Genomic DNA, 21990 nt, shown 5'->3' with positions numbered 1-21990 from the left:
CTAAGAGTTGGAGATAATAGTGGGGAGGTTCTAAGATCAGAAGGGAGGTTAATATAATATTCCTATTAATATGAAACATGGCAATAAATGTGTAAATATTAACATTTGATGTTGACTCAATGTCAAATAGAATAACAGTAATATCAGATGATAAAATAACATCAAATATTAATTATATTTATTATATTAAAAAGTACTGTTCTAAACATTTACACTCAGTAACTTTATTTAATCATTGCCACAGCCTTATAAGATATGTTATTTAAAGTTAAATAATGTACTTCTAATGACTTAGTTAATTGATGGAGTTGGGAATTAGGATTTGACCCCAAACACTCTGCTCTAAAGCCTGTACCCTCCAGTTATCTGTGGAAACTCTAAGGATAAAATTGCATCATTTGAATCCTACACCTTTACATCAGTACAGCATCTTTAAAGGGCCAGAGATTAAGTATCATCATTATTGCCTCAAATTCTTGCACTTCCTGCCTTTCTCTTTTCTCTTCTCCTTGTTTCCTTCTTTATTCTACTACCTCTTTGTTTACATTTGTGACATTAAGCATTATAAAGTTGTGAATTTTTCTGTACAGTGCCTTAAGTTCCTTGGCAGTAGCATGATCTATAAATCTTACTAGTAAATCTGTAAATCTGAGAATATGGGGGTGAGATTGTTTCAATTATTGAATTGAGTACATCAGCATGCTATGAGATTTGCTTATAAGTACATGTCCACACATTTCTATTAAGACTGCTGATGTGCTGTGAAATGGAAAATTTTTCGTTGTAGTTATTTAAGAAATATTGCTTTGTTTTAACATTCAACATAGAAATACATTTTAAAAGTGAAAAATGCATGGAATAAGTTAGAAGGGTGGTCTGTGTTCTTACATGGAGAAGGGAGCACTGTGCTAAATGGCACGCGGAAGGTACAGAAGAAATGGATAGCCAGTCTTGCACAATGCAGGCTCCAATTGTAGAGATAAGAATGCCTGCCAAATTAGAAGAGCATCATTTGAATGAAGAGAGTAAAATTAAGGCAGCTACTAAAGGAAGAGCTCAGAGTTGCTGAAAACTTACTGGAAAAATTGAGTTTTGACAAGCTGGCCTTGAAGATGACATTACTATTTGGGTGAAGAGCTTATAGATGGGAGTTAGACAAAGTCATGTAAAAAATAGGTTAGCTTGGTTGAAACATAGAAGGAGAATTAAAGGTCGCTTAATGAGAGTTAAAGGATTGTGGTGCAAAGTATTGGTTTTGGGAAAGAAGCCAAGGTTTTGTTGTTATGTTTGTATATTGGTTTTGTTTATTTGTTTTTATAAATAGGACACCACACTGTAGCCATATGGCAGTCATCATCAACTGTTAGAAAAGATGTCCATTTGGTGGGGTTAAATTTACTCTCATTCTTCCCATTTAAACTGATTAGTGGGAAAAAAAATAAACTGATTAGTGGGAAGAAGTTATATGAAAACACATTTGTCTTTTGGTACATTACAGTTAAAAAATAAAAATGGCTTCACTGTCCATAAAAAGTGCTTTGGAAATTAGTCACTGAAATTACTTAAATATTAAGTCTCTTTTTGTTAGGGATGTTAGAAGATGAATTTCTGTTGATAGTTGAAGAGTCATTCTAACATCACTTCTAACTTGAGCGTCTGAGAGTTTGTATGAAATGATTAGAAGTGAAACTGGTATTAAGGCTCTTAGCTAGAAGGCTATGCCATACTCAAGATAATGTGGATTTTGCATGTAGATGGTCCACCATTTTGAGGTGATAGGTAAGCCACTTAACTGAGATGATATACACTTTGAGCTGTGAACTAGATAATCTCCATTGTGCTTTTTTGCTTAATTTAGTTAAATTAAGAGTAAATTAGGTGATGGGCATCAAGGTTCATTTATGTCATACTAACCAGTAATTGTGTTTTATTGTCCAAAAAGACATTTTTTTGAGAACTTGATAGTTTACTAATGAAAGGATTTAGTTGGGCAGAGTAGGAATTTAAAATTTTAAAGTTATCTTTGTTCAAAAGATGAAGTCATGGGAAAGAAGAAAATGGGATCAGCCTGAAAAGTGTTCTCAGTAGGAAGATGTGACAATAGAAATCTTTTTTTTTTTTCTTTTTCCTTATGGAAAACAAGTATTCAGCCTTTTTAAAAGAGCATTTATTATGTATGCAACCATGAGTGTTATGCTCCAAGGTCATTTACTTACCTGGACGATCTTGTGAAAACTTTAGATAAATATGCTGCCTGTCTAAAGAAGTGAGGTTCCAGAAAGGCACTATGAACGGGCAGCTGAATCATAGAATACTTGCTGCTGCTTCTGTATTTATCTATATGCTTCTTTCTGTGGAGCTTTTTGATTGACTGTCTTTTCAAATAGTTAGCTCTCTGTGTAAGAGCTATACATACTTTGTTTGAGCCCTCATGTGTGAGTGTTTAGGAAACCAGTGATCTGGGGAGTTGTTTGAGAGTAAGGTTAATGTTGGGGATTCTACCCTCACTTGACTTTGGACTCTTCATTTGTTGGCTGCAGTGTTTTATGTCACATGTTGATGTTTTAAAATGAAGATTGTCTTTAAGGCATTTCACGAGAATGTGCCTCATCTCTTTATTTCATGTCTTAAGGCCTGCACTATTTTAAAATAAAAAAGGAAAATGAAAAGCCAAAGAAATTTAAAAATTCTTAGTGCTCTATAAGGGGTTTAACCTGAAAAATGTAAAGTTTACAGGGAATGTATTTCTTTTTTTTCTCTGTCCTGTAGCATTTTCTAGGATATGTATAACCATGTGTAGTCTGTCATCGACTCCGTGGCTCTGCCATCAGCACTAAGTGAAACTCTGCCTAGTCACCCTTAACCTTCCTTACCCCAAGTGATAAGCTGTTGTTTCTAATTTTGAAATCTTCTCTGATTTCAGGCTTTGACAAAGTTCTTGAAATGTGTTAATTGGGATCTACCTCAGGAGGCCAAACAGGCATTAGAACTTCTAGGGAAATGGAAGCCAATGGATGTAGAGGACTCCTTGGAGCTGTTATCCTCCCATTACACCAATCCAACAGTGAGGCGTTACGCTGTTGCCCGGTTGCGACAAGCAGATGATGAGGTACATTATTATTCATTACTCCTCTTTGACTGGATACTTTTTTTTTTTTTTTTTTAAAGTAGGCTCTATGCCCAGGTTGGAGTCCAGTGCAGGGCTTGATTCATGACCCTGAGATCAAGACCTGAGTCAAGATCGATTCACCAACTGAGCCACTCAGGTGGCCCAGACTGGGTACATTTTAAACTAGACCCTGATTTTAGACTCTTATAGCATATCCCTGCCACCTCTGTGTGTGTGTGTGTGTGTGTGTATGTGTGTGTGTGTGTGTGTGTAAGGAAGGAGTGGGGGTGTGTGGGGAGGGAGGGAGAGAGATTTTTAGAAGGGAAGAGGATATACTAGGTGTGTTTTCAGAAGTAAAATTAAAATATTCCTCCAAGGACTCTTCTGTGAAATGAAAATTTACTTCCTGATCTGTTACATGATAGGACAATCTCTCCCAGGACATTTACCTGGCAGCAGAGCTTGTATTGCTCTGTCTGGAAAAAAGAATTCTAATGAAAAATGGTTTAATGCAGCATCAGCTAGGGAATAATTCAGATCCCCTCTATCAGTCAGTATACAACAAGCCACATTTAATTGCAGCCTTGAAAAGCCCTTGGGGCCTTTAAAGCATAAAGATGCATGGTCATCTTATTCTCCTTCAAACTTCTCCTTTAAACTTTCAGCTGCTGACAATTACATGTATATGTAGATTTCCTGAAGGTGGTTTTTGAATCCTCTGGAAAGCAAAGACTGCAAACTTTATGCTGGCTATTTATATATATATAAAGCCACCAGGGAAGGAGGAACACTATGTCGACACAAAGCATTGCTAGATTTTGAATTTTAGTAATTGCTAATAAGATAGAGTAATCCAGCAGTTTTGTTTTTACTTATTAATTTTTATATGGTGGATGTCTTTTCCAAACATAACCTAATAGTTTATGCTAGCTGCAGGACTTATGGATATGAGATAACTCTTTTCAAGCCTCAAGATATATATGTGTGTATGTGTGTGTGTATATCTCATAAGTTATATTATATGTATATCTCATATGTTATATATATATATTTATATGATATATAATATAAAATATGTGAATGTTGACCCCATACAACAAGTAACATCAAAGATCTTTTTTTTTTTTAAAGATTTTTATTTATTTATTTGACAGACAGAGATCACAAGTAGGCAGAGAGCCAGGCAGAGAGAGAGAAGAGAAAGCAGGCTCCCCAAAGAGCAGAGAGCCTAATGTAGGGCTCAATCCCAGGACCCTGGGATCATGACCTGAGCTAAAGGCAGAGGCTTTAGCCCACTGAGCCACCTAGGTGCCCCCATCAAAGATCTTTTTTTAAAAAAATTATTTTGAATTCATAGTGGCAAACACAGCATTTATGAAGGTCGGTAAGGTTGATGTATGTCTGTATTTAATTATTGTAAAATGTAAACAATTAATAGTGCAGTAAATGTTCACATATAATTTACCCATCTTCAGCATTTGCCAACTCACAGCTGGTCTTGTTTCAACTCTAACACCACTTATTTTCTCTTCTCCATTCCCTACCCTCCCCTGGATTATTTGGAGGCAAATCTCAGATATTGTATAATTTTATTGGAATAGGATATTTTTCACTTTCCTGTTAAAGAGCAATCCTAAGCATTGTGATTCAGTATATTATCTTTCTTCCTCATTGTCTTTACCGTATCACAAGTAAAAATTGAAATGTGGAAATACTGAAATATTTATTTTTAAATTCATTCAAAATTTAACTAAAATCATTAATTCTCTATGTTTGACATGAGTCATAGAGTTTAGCTAAAAGCCTTTGGGCTATAGTCAAGACAGCTTCTCAATGTGGTTTCAGAATTTAAATAGAAAAATTTAAGTCCTCATTTTTTATTGTCTGTCTTAAGTTCCCTCACAGGATTATAAACTAAGTATTTGATTGTCTTTAGTGATAGCCATATTCCTGTAGGTACTGAACTATTTCTAGACCATTTTATAATTTTTGTTATGAGATAGAGGATAATGGTAGAAGCATTGTGTACATTTTAAATTGCAGAATATGGTAGTTTTTTGAAGTCTTTTTTTTTTTTTTTTTAAGATTTATTAATTTATTTGAGAGAGAGAGCGAGCTTGCATGCGAGAGCATGGCGGGGGCGGGGGCGTGGGCGAGGGAGGAGGAGAAGGAGAGAAGCAGACTCCTGGCTGAATGGAGCAGGTTGAGGGACTAGGCCAGAGCCTCGCCATCATGACCCTAAGATCATGACCTGAGTTGAAATCAAGACTCAGATGCTTAACTGACTGAGCCACCCAGGTGCCCTTTGAGGTTTTAGAGATCTAGATAGCATAAATAGTATGATGGTTAAGTTATCTCTTGATTTTCTTTTCTCTGAACTTAGTTCAGTAATAAATTGTATAAAGGTCTTTTAATTCTGTTACTACTGATGTATATTAAGATGAATTTTGTCTTTTCTCTGACTCTGTGTACCTAAATATATGTCCTTGGGAACATCTTATATTATTCTGTTTCCTATCCAGGAAAATAATCATAATTGCTGCTTATGTCACTTGACAGCTATGAGGAAAGATTATGTGGGTCATAGTTTTGAAAACTGTACTCATACACATATGCAGAAAGATTGCATGATATTGATATTATGTAAATTTTATACTAAAATCATTTATATTGTTAAAAACTCACCTTCTTAACTGAGCCGTATAATCTTGGACATTTTTCATTATCAACAATGTATTTGGTTCCGTGAAGTCTGGAAACATAGGCAAATAAATATCAAGGCAAATGATGTCAAGGGCTTGTTTAATCTGCAAAAAAACAAAACGAAACCACTATGTTTCTAGATTTTATGGACACCTAAAGATTCACCTTATTTTTTTAAACAGCAACATAGTATTTTATTGCAAATTTAATTTATAATTTATTTAACCAGTCAGCTTCTTTTGATTTGTATGTTATTTGTATTCTTTTGCTCTACTGTATTTTAGTGAACAGATTTATGTATATATTTCTCTGTATTGTTGAAGAAGTAGCTTATATTGGAGTTATTAGGCCAAGAGACACATTCCTTTTACGTTTTCCTGATAATCCTCTATAAATCTTTTATTTTGGGACTTGTATCATACTTTAAAAAAATTACAGTTTTTCATAATAACATTAAGTATGATTGGACAAATCCTTTTCCTGTTTTTTTCTTTTTTATAATTTTCTTTATAATTTTTATACATTTATTCTTTTCAAGAATTTAAGAATAATTTTTTCATTTTCTTAAAACTCCACCAGAATCTTTTTTTTTTTTTTTTTTTTTTTTTAGGTTTTATTTATTTATTTGACTGAGAGAGAGTAAGAGAGGGAATAAAAGCAGGGGAAGTGGGAGAAGGAGAAGCAGGGAAGCCCGATGCAGAGCTTGATCCCAGGACTCTGGGATCATGGTCCTGGGATCATGACCTGAGCTGAAGACAGACACTTAACGACTGAGCCACCCAGGTGCCCCAAAACTCCACCAGAATCTTTGGTGGGATTATATTTAACTTATATATTATGTTACAAAAAATTGACAAATTTATGATGTTAAATCTTCCTTCTTGGAGACATGATTTTTGTATTCATTTAAGTCTTGAAATTTTCAAATTTTACACATTTTAAAAAATAGGTTTATTCCTTGACAATTATTGTTACTGTTAGGAACTACCTCACCCCTTTTATTTCCTAGTTAAATGAAAAACTGTGGGCTTTTTAAAAAAAATATTTTATTTATTTATTTGACTGAGAGAGTTCAAGGAGAGGGAAAAGCAGGCAGAGGGAGAGGGATAAGCAGGCTCCCCACTGAGCAAGGGAGCCCAATTCGGGGCTTGATCCCAGAACCCTAGGACCATGACCTGAGATAAAGGCAGACACTTAGCAACTGAGCTACCCAGGCACCCCCAAACTGTGTGTTCATATTTATGTTTTATCTAATCACTTCACTGATTTCTGTTGTTAGTTTTTATAGATGTTGGATGTTTTAATATATTTTGTGGGTATGGCATTGTGCTATCTGGAAAACATCAGCATACAATATATGCTAAATATGGAATCTGCTGGTGAATTTCCTAATGTTGTACAGCCACACGTTTGTAAAATAAATTTTACCCAATATTTGAATACTTTTCTGAATTTAATTTGCTGATACTCTATTTAGGAATTTTTAAAAAGCCATATTTCTTACTGCTTTGTGGCTCAAAAAGAGAGATACCCCATAGAATTTGAGGAGGAAGTGGCATTTAAGATAGATATTGAAGGAAGAATAAATTTTCACCATTGGACATGAATTTACATTTTAAGCGGAGAGACCTGCATGAGCAAAGGCAAAGAGAATGAAAAGTAGAAGAAAAATAGAAAGTATTTTACTTTAACAGGAATGTGGGTTGTATGTAGCTAGCTGTTCAGGAAGTAAGATCAGAACCCATGTCCTTCTAACTGTAAATGCCTATATGAAGAATTACTCTTAATTCAATAAGAAATGAGAAGTAAGTGAGCGATTTTTGACATGGAACTTTGCCTGTGCACTCTGAAGCATTAGAATTAACATGTTATCAAGAAGAATGGTGATCACTATCTAGATATCTTGGGAAATTTTTACTGAATTGCCTCAGTCGGAAACCTGATTTTTTTTCTTTTGTTTTACTCGGATGCTTATGTCCTTCATGCTCAGAAGAATTTGATGTTTTTCAAGATGTGACTGTATAATGAGCAAACAGACTTTATACAAATGAAGCGAAGAGCAGTTTGACTATAGAATACCATGCCAACAAATCAGATAGTAATGAGTGACTTAAAAAGAGGAAGGTTTTCTTTTGAATTCCCCCTTCCTAGGGAATTTAATAATGATACAACCTTTTTATTTCATATGGTTAAGTCTTCTACACTGGAGAAAACATAACAGGTAATATATTCAGCAGCATTTTGGAAGCATGCCTTGGTAAGGAAGGCTAGCAGTGAAACTTAGTTACTTATATCTCCTGAGAAGGATACTTGTTATTAAATATATTAATCAATTTTCTGTTACTTAATTCATTTTTTTTTCTTAGAAAAAGCATGCCTATTGCTATTAGATGTCATAAGTCTCAGAGGAATTGTAAGAAATCAGATGTTTATGCTTCAATTAAAAAATGGTTTTTAGAAGCAGAACACTATAGAGGTGCTTTGATACAGAGTAATTTTGTTTTTTCTGGCCACCGACATCAGTATATTTGAATATGGATGAATAAATCTGTTAACCTTTCATGTGACAAAATCATATTTAATGCTGAAATCTTGCATGTTATTCTTTGTCAGTGTTTAGAAAGTGATAAAAATGTTGACTATATTAATGTAAGAAAAAAGTTATTAAAAGTTTATAATATGATATTAAGTAAAGGAAACGGGTTGTTGGAAGTAGTCTTTGTCCTCATGACATTTTTAATAAACTGGAGAAGACCAAGAGTAAATAATATAGCAAATAAATACAAATTCTGTATTTGTTACAAATAGTGAAGGAAAGTGTAGGCCCTCAAGTTTTGACAGGGGATTTTATTTGGTTTGTGGGCTTAAAGAGGAGACTGAGATTGAGGTGTGGTCACCAAGTCTCAAAAATTATCTAATTATGAGGGGTTTTTGTTTTGTTTTGTTTTTAAAGATTTTATTTATTTGACAGAGAGAGATCACAAGTAGGCAGAGAGGCAGGCAGAGAGACAGAGGGGGAAGCAGGCTTCCCACTGAGCAGAGAGCCCGATGTGGGGCACAACCCCAGGACCCTGAGATCATGACCTGAGCCGAAGGCAGAGGCTTTAACCTACTGAGCCACCTAGGCGCCCCTAATTATGAGTTTTGAGGTACTAACTCAGTGAGTGACAACGTAAACGTAACAGTAATGATACTTATAAGACATGTTTTGAGTTTTGTGAACTAACAACTGACCTCTAAGGTATATATAATTATTTCCATTTTATAGTTGAGGACCCAGTGAGGCACCAAGAGCTTAAATAACCTATAACTTGCCAAAGGTAACACAGCTGAGAAGTGGTAGATGAAACTAAACTGTTCTCTTGATATTTAGGAATAAATGATGTCTATAATCCTATTGCATTTGTTTTTCTAATATTAGCTTATTTTTTGTGTTTGTTTTCCAGGATTTGTTGATGTACCTATTACAGCTGGTCCAAGCTCTCAAATATGAAAATTTTGATGACATAAAGAATGGATTAGAACCTACCAAGAAGGATAGTCAGGGTACAGTGTCAGAGAGTGTGTCAAATTCTGGAATAAATTCTGCAGAAATAGATAGGTATGGATATCCAAGAGGACTTATTTTAAAATCTAATAGTCTCCCCCCTTTTCAGATTTCTTCTCCTTTCCTTTTTCCCCAGATGTACCAAACCCTCGTTGGTACTAAGTTTAAAGTTTTACCAATGAGTGTAGTGTGTGCACTTAGAGAACACAGATTACTATATTGCACAGCAGTGTTTTGCAGGCTGTGGAGTCAGAATACCTAAGTGAAAATCTTCACTCTGCCACTTACTAGCTGTGTAAACTTGTGGAAGGTGCATATTTTCTGGGTGGCCCCAGTTTCATCTTAAAAATAGGTATATAATAACAGTAATTGATCTTTGAGGACTGTTGGAAGATTAAATGAGTTAACATACATGAAGCCTTTAGGATACTGCTCAGGGTTAGATACTATTATTGTTCAAGCAGAAATAAAGAGGATGGGGCACGTTAGTGGGCTCAAATATTTTATTGTATGTTTTATTGGCTACTTTTCACCTTTTAGTAGTTACAATGAAAAAATATCGTGATACGTGGATTAAAAGCTGTTAACAATAATAACAACAATTAACTCACACCTCTGTAGCAAACACTGTGAGGTGGTACACATACATTAACTCATTTTACTAATCCTCTCAAGTAGGTGTTCATATCCCTAATTTAGAGATGGACTGAACAAGAGGTTAATTGTCCAGAGTCTTCTATCCTGCAAATGGTAGAGTTGACTCCAAAGCTCATGTTGTTTATGTATTGCCATTTTATTTTTCATGAAGTCTTAAAATTAGAGATAAATAGGAACCTTTAGGTGAGAAACCTGAGGCTCAATAATAAATTATGTTGTGAAGGTCATGAGATTTGTTAATGACAGATGAGGTCTAGAATTCAGGTTTCCTAAATTACTCCAACTGTTATAATTATCACATGAGCTCGATTGTATTTCTGAATTTTTCATTATTATTATGATGCTGCTGTTTTTTATCATCTGTATTTCATTTGATGAAGAACTGAAAAATGGGAAATACCATTTTTTTCTTCTCTAGGTTGCTTTATATTTTTCTGTTTTTTTTTTGTTTTTTGTTTTTTGTTTTTAAAGATTATTTATTTATTTATTTGACAGAGATCACAAGGAGGCAGAGAGGCAGGCAGAGAGACAGAGGGGGAAGCAGGCTCCCCGTTGAGCAGAGAGCCTGATGCGGGGCTCGATTCCAGGACCCTGAGATCATGACCTGAGCCGAAGGCAGAGGCTTAACCCACTAAGCCACCCAGGCTCCCCTATATTTTTCTGTTTTTAAGAGAAGATACCCCATTACTTTGTCTCCCACCATACATTGGAAGTCTTCATTCTCTAGTCATACTTGCTTATTTACCTTCCTCCTCCCTTATGCCATCAAGAATATTTTACTAGAAGTCTTTTAAGATTTTATGATAACATGTAAAATGTAACCCAGTATTTCACAAATTATGGTCTGCTGGTCACTAGTTTATGTTTTTTAAAAAAATAAAAGAGATGGGATGGTCTTGTGGCCAGATATGTTTGGGAGATGCTGGTTTAAATTAAAAAACTGCAGTACTTATCAAAAACCTATAATATACCAGGCTGCACAAAAATCTTCCAAGAGGCTGTTATCTGTATATTTTGATTGTAGGCTTTTTCTAGGACATAATGTGACTCTAGTGTTGCACAGAACATGCTTTAGAAGTGATGCTTTAATCAGACACAACTGAGGTGAACTGTGCTAAAAAAAAAAAAAAAAAGTGTATCTTCTCTTACACACAGAATTTTTGACATATCAATGATATCTCCTTTATCTTTTCAGCTCCCAAATTATAACCAGCCCTCTTCCTCCAGTGTCTTCTCCTCCTCCTGCAGCTAAAACAAAGGACAGTTCAGATGGCGAAAATCTAGAGGTGAGTACAAAGTTCTCAAGTTTCCTTTGGGAGCTGTCTTAACAGATAAACATTTTATCTTGGTCTTTAAAAATTGATTTTGATTAATAAACTAAATATTACAACTTTATTAAATAACTTGTTTTATGATACATGTTTATGACTTCTCCTCTCAGCAAAAAGTGCCATGATCTTCATTCAAAGCGTTTTATTTGTGCTTTGGGCATATAAATGGATTAAAATGCAATATGAAAATAAACTGGGCTTAAATATTTTATTAAAGAAACTCAGAATATTTATTGTTAGCAAATTTATGAACATTACTGTAATTGTTGGTGTTTGTGATTACACTGTAGAAAATGTATGACTTTCATACTAGGGATTATATACTAAGTAGCTGTTTTTAACTCATAGAGAAAAATTAAGTGAAAGCTTTCTAAATAATTAGACTGATTTTTGAGGGTACAGGTCAAATAGGCTATTACTACTCTGAGAGATACATTTGAAAGTACATTTGCAGAAGCTGATAGAGTATGTTCTTGAATTTCTCCCTAAGACTTCTAATTTGAGAACTTTTCTCACCTCTGATGTTGAAAACAAATAATATATGCTTTGATACTAGAAGGTAAAGTGGATTAAAAAAAAATATATATATGTATTGCTTTTAGTCAAATTTTAGAAGTTAATGTTAATGACTGAATGACTCTTGCTTTTATCACTAACTGTTAACCAGAGTTTAATATCTGCCTACCTCTTGATACAGGAGAAAATAATGAAAAAAGAATTTTAAATTACAGGGTCATAGAATCCTTAAATGAACTCTTTAAGACATTCAGCTCAAGTTTAATTGTTTAACCTTTTCAAGTCTAAGGTATGAATATACTGATTCAGTAATTCATTCTTTGGCACATATGTTTTGAGGTCTTATTATTTGCCAGAAATATTCAAGGTGCTGGAGGTAGAGAACAAAATGGTCAGAATCTTTGTCTTCTGGAGCTTACATTCTAGTGTTTGTGCTGATAGTAGTCAATAATATTTATATATAGTAGGAGACATAATGATATCTTCTTTCTAAGGAGAAAAATAAACCAGAGGATGATGGGGGTATTGGGTGGAGTTAGACAGTTGCATTTTTGAAAAGTGGTGAGGGAAGGCCTCCCTGGAAAAGTGACATCTTTTGTAAAGGTGATACAGGTGAGAGAATAACCATGTGAGTGGTCTGGGGAACGGAGTATATTAGGTAGAGGGAACAGCAAATATAGAGGACTGAGGACCAGAGCTTAAGTGTGAGAAACAGCAGAGGATGCCTGGCTCTGGGGAGTGGCAGAAGGGAGCATGGTGACAGAATGAGTCAGAGAGAGTAGGAGTTAAGCAGAGTCTTGGAGGTCATGTTATCAAATGGCTTTTACTTGGAAGCTGTTGAAATAATCTATGTGAGACTTATTGGTGGCTTCAACTAGGGTAGTTTACATTGAAGATTGTTTGAAGTGATTGGATTCTGAGTGTTATATTTAGAATACAGTTTTACACAGTGTGACTCAGAACTTTTAGACTAAAAATAAAAAGTTTTTATTTATTTCTTACTTTTCTCTTGTGACTGTTGAACCTGTTATTACTCAATGATTAAGCCATTTTGCCTTTTCTCAGCTGAATAGTTCTATAAAGGGTTTAAGTAATTCAAGCTATTGGAGAAAGCACTGGGATTCATTTTGAGTACTTTTTCCCCCACTGCCCCCAGCAGAGTAATAATAATATTGTATAAGCAGTCATCACCTTTAAGAGACCTGTAAACAATTCAGTGTCTGGAGATAATCAGGTGGCATCTGACCAAGCTGAAATTCCCCTGCTTATCACTGCAAATACCAACATTCTTGTCTCCTCTCTGACATCTGAGGATTGTCTTGCTTTCTCCTTTCCTTTCCCTGTTCTTGGAGTTTTAAGAAACTACTGTTCATGTGTGGCCAAATATTAGAAAGAAGATAGACACTCAAGTCTCATTGCTCAGATATGGTCGTTTTCCATAAATTCCTTGGATTCTTGAACAGAAGATATATTCCCCAGTTGTTGGGTAAAACATTGTACATATGTCACTAGGGCAAGCTCATTCGTTGTGTTAATGAACCCTTTCCTGATGTTTTTCTGTGCTTGATCTCTTAAGAATTAGGGTAAAATTCCCCCTGTATGATGGTGGAATTGTCGGTTTCTCCTCCTTTTTCTGTTGATGTTTGCTTTAAATATTTTGAAACTATTTTATTAGGTGCATTCAAGTAAATTGAATCTTTTATCACTGTTTATTAGTATAATATATTGACTCTTTTTTTTGCATTAAAGTCTTTTGTCTGATAGTAATAGAATTTTGTCTTGGTTAGTATACATTGATATACTTTTTAGTCCTTTTTAAATTTTTTTGAAGATTTTGTTTATTTATTTGACAGAGCTATCACAAGTAGGCAGAGAGGCAGGCAGAGAGAGAGGGAGAAGCGGACTCCATGCTGAGCAGAGAGCCTGATGTGGGGCTCAGTCTCCGGATCCTGAGATCCTGACCTGAGCTGAAGGCAGAGGCTTAACCCACTGAGCCATCTGGGTGCCCCAACTTTTTAGTCCTTTCATTTCAATATTTCTAGGGCCTTATATGTAGGTTATCTCTTACTATATATATATATATATATATATATATATATATATATAAAATCTTATATATTGGGTTTATCTTTAATACAGTGTAACACTGTTGTCTTTTTTTTTTTTTTTAAGATTTTATTTATTTGAGACAGCATGAGAGTGTGGGCACAGAAAGGGGAAGGGGCAGAGGGAAGAGGAGAAGCAGTCTCCCTACTGAGCAGGAAGCCTGATGTGGGGCTCATCCCAGGACCCTGGATCATGATCTGAGCCAAAGGCTGACCCTTACTAACTGAATCACCCAGGTGCCCCAGCACTGTTCTCTTTTAACCAAACTTCTTCCCCATTTTTATTGTGATTAGAGCTATACTTGGATTGATTTCATCATCATAAATGGTGGTACTTTCTAGTCTTATCTATTTTTCTCCTGCCTATATTTGCCTGGATCCCCTCCCTATGCTTTGTCTCTCTCCTCAGCTTGGAGGTTATATTGTCTCTATCAATTCTTTTATTGGCCGTGCTAGATATTTTCACATCCATCCTTTAAATTTGGTGTAAGAAGTATTACCCTTTACCAAAACAGTATACCTCTCTACTTGTATGTCACTTTTACCCAGTGACTTAGTTCTAGCTTATTTAACTCCCTAATTAGATAATATTATTGTATACCATCAGTAACTATTTAGAGGTTTTACCATTTCTTTTTATATCTCTGACCTTCAATATGAGATCATTTTCTTTTTTCCTATAACATATTTTTTTTCTTCTGGTTGTTTTAAAGTTTTAAAAATTGCTCACACAAATTGAATCTAAAAATTTATATTATAAGTTTCTTGTTTCACATATGTTTTTATTTTTATTTTTTTAAGATTTTATATATTTATTAGAGAGAAAGAGAGAGCATGAGTAGGGGGAGAGGCAAAGGGAGAGGGAGAAACAGACTTCCTGCTGTGTGGGGAGCCTGACATGGGATTAAGTCCCAGGACCCTGAGATCGTGACCCTAAGTAAAGTCAGATGTTCAATCGACTGAACCACCCAGGCTTCCTTCACAGTTGTTTTTACATTTTTTTTTTATTACTATTTTTAAAGATTTTATTTATTTGACAGTGAGAGAGGGACCATAAACAGGGAGAGTAGGAGAGGGAGAAGCAGACTCCCTGCTGACGTGGGGCTTGATCCCAGAACGCTGGGATCATGATCTGTGCTGAAGGCAGATGCTCAGACGTAATGACTGAGCCACCCAGGTGTCCCAGTGTTTTTACATTTAATTCTTCCCTGTCTATGCTCTATAAATAGTTATTTAATAAAAAATAGTATCAAATGCTATCTGTGTTTTCTATTTAAATATATATAATATATATACAATTATATAAAAGTGTAATATCCTTCTCATAAAGTCAAAGATAAACTTTAGGCTTAGATTCTACCTGTTAAATTCATGGATTCATTACTATGGCTTTCTGATTGAGGCATCTCCCTACTGGGCTTTTAAATGTTTCACATTTAAAATCTAGTGCTAAGGTTTTAGCTCTAAAATTAGAGATAAGATTCTTGCCACTTCTGAAAGCACTGGCAAATATGCTTTGTGATAATAACCTTTTATTACTTTAGCTTACTTCTGAAATACCCCCACCACATAGAAAGTTCTAATCCATTGATCTCTACCCCTTTCTTTGTTCATCAGCCCCCTTCAGTATTTGCTTTCCTCTGAATATAGCTTTAATCCCACAGCTCAGCTTTATTATCATTCTTTTATAAGCACTTTCAGTTCCCCTGGTGAAATCTCAGCCCTTGATAAGCCTAATGAATTACCTAATTGCTCTATGCCTGACTATTGCTGCAGGAAGCACATAGCCTAGCATGTTGGCATCACTGTAAATTCATGATCGTAGACATCAGGGGGATACTCAACACTGTGTGCCATCTTACATTTCTCTGGGTGGGTTGCTCTCCCTGCTCTGTAGTGACTCTCTCGTCCTTTTTCTGTTCTGTCCTTCATGCCCTGCTTCATACTAATGGAAACAAATAGAAGTCACTAGGTAAGAATGGTCTGTTTCCCATCACCAGATGGGAACCTAATCCTTTTTCATTCTTTCTATCCGTTTTCTTATACAGAAGAAATATAACTGTCCTCAAAGATATGCTCTCTTCTCCTGGTAGAAATATTCAAATAAAATTCAGAAACATACAAAACAAAACAAAAATTCCCCCTTGACACCACATCCTTTGAAATAGCACCTTATTTTCTTACTTCCTTTAAATAAGATCAATCTTCTAAAAGGAGTTGTTTGTACATACTGATTTGTCTTCCTTTTTTTTTCCCCCCAGTCTTTAAGCCACATCATTTGGGTCTTTGCCTCCCATTGTTAACTGAAAACTTACTTTGCTAAAGTAGGAAATGACTTTAATGTTTGCAATTATGTATACTCAGTTCCTCTTTGCAGTATTCAGCAAAGTAAATGGCTCCCTTCTAGAAGGACTCTTCTCATGGTTAAGAAGTTACCGTAAGGCCTGTGTCTTCCTCCCCAGTTCTCTGGCTGTGCCTTCTCAGTTTCCTTTGTCAGCACTTTCTTTGTGGCCTGACATCTTAATGTTCCTCAAGGTCCTCTTCTATTCTCAATTTATACTCTTGCCCAAGGCTGCACTGATAAACTCAAATTTATATGTCTTGCAATTTCTCTCATCTGAGTTCTAAATTCATATATCCAAAACCCTTACTTGATCTCCATTGTATAACTGACAGGCATTTCGAAGTTAATATTTCAAAATACAACTCTCTCCCCACACTCCAGCCTGTTCCTCAGTTGGAATTTTCCATCCATGACATAGCAAATCAGCCCATTTGCTAAAGCCATAAATTTAGGAGTTGCTCTCCATTCCTTTCTTTCCTTCCTCCCTCCTTTAACATCAGCAAGTCTTACTAATTACACTTCCCAGATGTTTTAAAAATCTGTCTATTTCTCTCCTTCTCTGTTCCCCGGGTTCACTTTTGTAGACTCCTGTAATAGCCCTCTAACTGATCTCCGGCCTCTACTTCTCAGAGCTGCTGGAGTCGTTTTCATAAAATGGAAATCAGATCATTTCACTCTCCTGCTTAAGGTCTTTTGTTCAGTATCCATTGCTTTGCAAACAAAATCCATACTCAATAGTGTGACCTTAAAGGTCTTGTACAATTGGGCTTTGCCTACCTTTTTAGCCTCCTTTACTTTCATGTTCACCTCATTTTAGCTACAGTGGGCCTTTTTAAAATTTCTTGAACTGTCAAGTTTAGGGCCTCTGTCCATAGTGTCATTTTGGTCTTGCCTAATATCACATTCCCATCGCTGCCTTTTGTGACCTCCCGATCTAAATTATTTCCATGAATTTCTTTGATGTCTCTCTTCCCCATTAAATGTTAAACTTCAGTAGGGCAAGTATCTCTTTGAACCATGGTGTCGTTAGCCTCTCATATAGTGCCTAATTTAGAATAAATATTGGATGTAAGTATGGAGGGATAGATGGATGTGTAAAAATCTGCTCTGTGACGAGATATATAGATGAAAACTGATAGACAAATGTAGACTCTTTTCCCCTTGTGAATAGCAGATGGTAATAAATACACTTTTCTTTTAATTCTTTCAGCAAGATCTCTGCACCTTCTTGATATCAAGGGCCTGCAAAAACTCAACACTGGCTAATTATTTATACTGGTATGTGAAATTTATACTGGTATGTATTTAATTTTCTGTACTGGTTAGGACTATTTTTTCCCATACTATAAACATAAAGGTAATTTAAAATAAGGTATGAGAAGTCATCAGAACTCAGAATGTAGTATTTACATCTATCTGGCTGTATTTCTTTACCACTGTGTTCATGGAAATGCTTGTTAGCACTGTGGTTTCTCTTCCCTTCACTGACTTCCCAGGATCCAAGATAAAACTGAGTAAGGTAATAGGTTTTACAGTTTGATATCTATTTGCCTCTTATGCTATTTAAGTAGTTTAAGTATGATTCCTCACAATCCTTTAGCAGTGTGTGGTTTTACATTGTTTACCATGGTATTGGAATCATGCAAAAGCAGGAAACTGGAATTTGAAGGTCCTTCTCTCATGGATGAGGAAACTGAGGCAGAGGCATAATGTAGGTGGGCTTGAAATCTCAATTAAAATTAGGTCTTTTGGGGCACCTGGGTGGCTCAGTGTGTTAAAGCCTCTGCCTTCGGCTCAGGTCATGATCCCAGGGTCCTGGGATCAAGCCCCACATCGGGCTCTCTGCTCAGCAGGGAGCCTGCTTCCCTTCCTCTCTCTCTGGCTGCCTCTCTGCCTACCTGTGATCTCTGTCAAATAAATAAATAAAATCTTAAGAAAAAAAAATTAAAAAAAAAAAGAATTAGATGGTTTATTACTTTGCTATTTTCAGAGTACTTCAGTGACCTCTTCTCCCTTGTCCTCATGAAGTTAAATGGGGCATGTAGAAGTGCCTCTGTTTTACATGAGAAGATTTCCTGAGTGAGGCGAAGGGAAAAGCAACTAAGACCATAGAAAGGCTGACTGACTTCCTGAGACACAAGTAGTACGAAGCCTGGCTCAGCTCCCTTTATCTGTCACAGAATATTTAAGGGTAAAGGACAAGTTAGCTTAAGCCACAATGAGCAATATTTTTGGTTCAATAAGAGAAAGTACTAGGATTAAACACTAGACAAGAGAGCCTCCTCTAGTTTTGTAGAGCAAGCGAAGAGCTGAGCCAGCTGGTCATTCGCTACCTGAAGCCTCTGTACATTTGGAAACATTTTTAAACTTACAACATACTTGATAGTGTTTAACTGTGGAAACTGTTTCTGATCTAAAATACTGCCTGATTTATTGGATTTACTTAACAATAGAAATGAATAGATAGATACCCATTCTGAAAGCTCATTTGAGGCATTTTGCTTTTCATGAAGAAATTAATCAAAGAACTATCTTGTTTTAGACTGAGTTTTAGAAAACTGTCCTACAGGTCAAATCAGGTATTAATTTCATTCTCCCACTCTCCAAACAACATTTTTCTGAATACTGCCCATGTAGCCAAGAAATATGTAACTAAATCAGAGGGTTCTTTTAACAAACACAGCTGTCTATTTTGTACATACACAATAAATAATTGTTTCATTTCAACCTTTATGGTTCCCTCTATAGTGAAGAAAACTGCTATCAACAGTCTTAACTAAATCTGTCATTTTGGAATCTGTAATTTTTTTTTTCCTATTGGTCCTGGTAATGGCAAGAAAAATATCTCTTTATTTTAGCAGTTTAATATAATATTCATAAAACTACATTACCCTCACAGTAAATGTCAGTCTATCCTTGAAAAAGACCCACAGAGTGTTTTGATTAGTTGTTAATCACTCTTTTTACTTTGAAAAGTTTACTTGGCAATTCTCATAGCACCACATAGCTACTATTTCCTTTTAATGTAATTTCTTGCTTCCTAATGTTCTCCATATTCCAGTCTGAATTCGTAAGTATGTGTCTATTCACTGGTGTTATGGAATATTTACTCATGAACATTTAAGTAAATATTTAAAAGGAAATTAAAAAAAATATAGCACTAAGCATGTTGCCAAGTTTTGGGGTGAGCTTCTTAGTATTTTAAAATTAAGATTTTATATTTTTAAAAATCATTTTCTGAGAATTCCTTTATAGGTATTTTTATTTTCTTGCAATATTCATGAAAAGTTTTCTCTGGCTCAGAATTTATAGTCTAGAGTAGTCACTACTATAGGAGTTCTGTGTGCATATACTGATTATGTGGTGTTTTAAAATTATGTATTTTCCAGGGGCACCTGGGTGGCTCAGTGGGTTAAAGCCTCTGCCTTCGGCTCAGGTCATGATCCCAGGGTCCTGGGATCGAGCCCCACATCGGGCTCTCTGCTCCGCAGAGAGCCTGCTTCCTCCTCTCTCTCTCTTTGCCTGCCTCTCTGCCTTCTTGTGATCTGTCTGTCAAATAAATAAATTAAAAAATCTTTAAAAAAAAATTATGTATTTTCCAGATTTGACTGTAGAAGAGATTTCATTGTAAAATCTGAAATTGTGATAGAACCTTTGATCTCTTATTTCAAGTAGGTAAGAGTTTTAAAACCATTTTGAAAGCAGCTAAACAGTAGGAAACCTATTAGATGAGCAATTTCCAGCAAGGCAAAGGTTTCCATTCAGAAAGAGTGCTTTGTTTTCTCCATAGACAGTAAACAAAGAGCAGCTCCAACTCCCAGTCTTAATAAGCATTCCATCAAACTTAGATTTGATTTGTGTTTTCCCACTATATCTCTGATTCATTGAAGCAATAGCATGTGCTATGTCTGCTCCTTCTCTGAGGAATAATTGCTTTTCCTGTATTTACAGTCTGCATATTACATATTCAGAAATACTCATGGGGAGAAAAAAGCTATTGGCATGGGCTTCTGACATTGGTAGACATTGCTTTTGTGAGTATCCGGTGAAAATATGGAAAACAATTTCAGTAGTTGGCTTAAAATGATCATTCACTTCCTTTGAACATGGACAGAGTAGTATAAAAATATTAATTAAGTGTAACAATTTAAAGGGCTCTCATTCTAAGAGTGTTCTTATTATAACAAATGCATTAAAATAAACATTTTAATTGATTGTGCTGTTTCTTTCTGAACCTTTGAATTTCCCTTTTCATTTGTTCCCTTTCCATTGATTTAAATGGGATTCCTGCTATAGCTGAATCCTTAGGGGCCTATAGTTGTGCAGACAATCCTTTTAAAATGAAGAGTGTCAACCTTTTAAGCCACAGAGGGGAGTTATAGTCTCCAATCTGTAAAGTGTTGGGCATCAGGATCTATAAATCGTTCCAGTTTTTTATTTTTATAGCTGTTCCAGTATGTTGAAATTGAAAGTAAACTTTGGGTGCTTTGACATGTTTTTCTATAACTTTTAAGACCTTTCAAGGTAATAAAGGTTATTTACCCCACAAAATGGAATTGCCAGGAAGCAGGTAGCCCACTGCAGTCATATTACAATGGGTACCTGGACAGTTCTGTCTCATTTCTACTTGAAGATGATAGGTTTCAAGGGAATATCTTAGAGTGCTTTGTAGAATCTACTTACTGCTGTGAACTGAGAATTCAGAAATGATTCAAATCTAGGTCTTTTAGTCTTGTTCTAAATTTGTCCTTCATATTTGGAGATGACATTGTCATTTGTATTTTTAGATGGACTTATCTTTATGCAGCAGAACTTTGGCTTGGAAGATTTTTTGACCTTTACCATGAGCATCAGTATAGACCCTCAGTCATAGGAAATAGCTGTGACCATTGTGTTAACTTCATGGTCATTCAGGGAGACCTGAACAAAAGCAGTAGAGCCTGTATGTTCTGGTCATCTCTATTACCCATTTAGAACTGAATTTCTGTGTAAACACAGAAAAGGACAATATACTAAGGTAATGGAGATAGTCAAGGACTTTAAAGGATGGAAAGGTCTGAATAGGATTTGAATAGGACTGTATATTGACAGTTTCATTGTTTGGAATCACTGTCTATTTAACATTCCTAGGTGGTATCCTGAAATGACCAAATATTCTGGAATACCGCAACTAGGAAATAAGAGTTTCTCTTAACTGTTCTTAGCTTATTCATCTAGAATAGAGTTGTCTGATGAAACTTTCTGCAGTGATGGAAATTATCCATAATGCTGCACATATGGCTACTAAGTGCCTGAAATATAAAGTGTATGATTGAAAAACTGAATTTTTTTATTTTTATTTAATTTTAACTAATTAAATTATTATTACTATTATTTTTAGATTTTTATTTATTTATTTGACAGACAGAGATCACAAGTAGGCAGAGGCAGGCAGAGAGAGAGGAAGGAAAGCAGGCTCCCCCCTGAGCAGAGAGCCCGATGTGGGGCTCGATCCCAGGACCCTGAGACCATGACCGGATCCAAAGGCAGAGGCTTTAACCTACTGAGCCAGCCAGGTGCCTCTATTTCCTTTTTTTTTTTTAAGTGTTTATTTATTTATTTGACAGATGGAGATCACAAGTAGGCAGAGAGGCAGGTACAGAGAGAGGTGGAGAAGCAGGCTCCCCTCTGAGCAGAGA

The 21990-nt window shown here is 35.5% G+C and overlaps 1 protein-coding gene across 2 annotated transcripts in view; it reads left to right on the top strand.

The window, feature by feature from the left end:
* The window catches only part of PIK3C3 (phosphatidylinositol 3-kinase catalytic subunit type 3), a 138595-nt gene that overhangs the window by 51207 nt on the left and 65398 nt on the right, over positions 1-21990 (top strand). For both annotated transcript variants that reach the window (XM_059139218.1, XM_059139217.1), the window contains 4 exons: positions 2924-3109; positions 9259-9413; positions 11212-11302; positions 17523-17590. In XM_059139218.1, coding sequence (XP_058995201.1) covers positions 2924-3109; positions 9259-9413; positions 11212-11302; positions 17523-17590 — 500 coding nt within the window. The remainder of the gene's footprint in view (positions 1-2923; positions 3110-9258; positions 9414-11211; positions 11303-17522; positions 17591-21990) is intronic.

The sequence above is a fragment of the Mustela lutreola genome, chromosome 11, assembly GCF_030435805.1.
Source record: "Mustela lutreola isolate mMusLut2 chromosome 11, mMusLut2.pri, whole genome shotgun sequence".
Lineage (NCBI taxonomy): Eukaryota > Metazoa > Chordata > Mammalia > Carnivora > Mustelidae > Mustela > Mustela lutreola.
The sequence above is the reverse complement of the archived record's forward strand: the minus strand, read 5'-3'. Positions and strand labels throughout refer to the sequence as shown.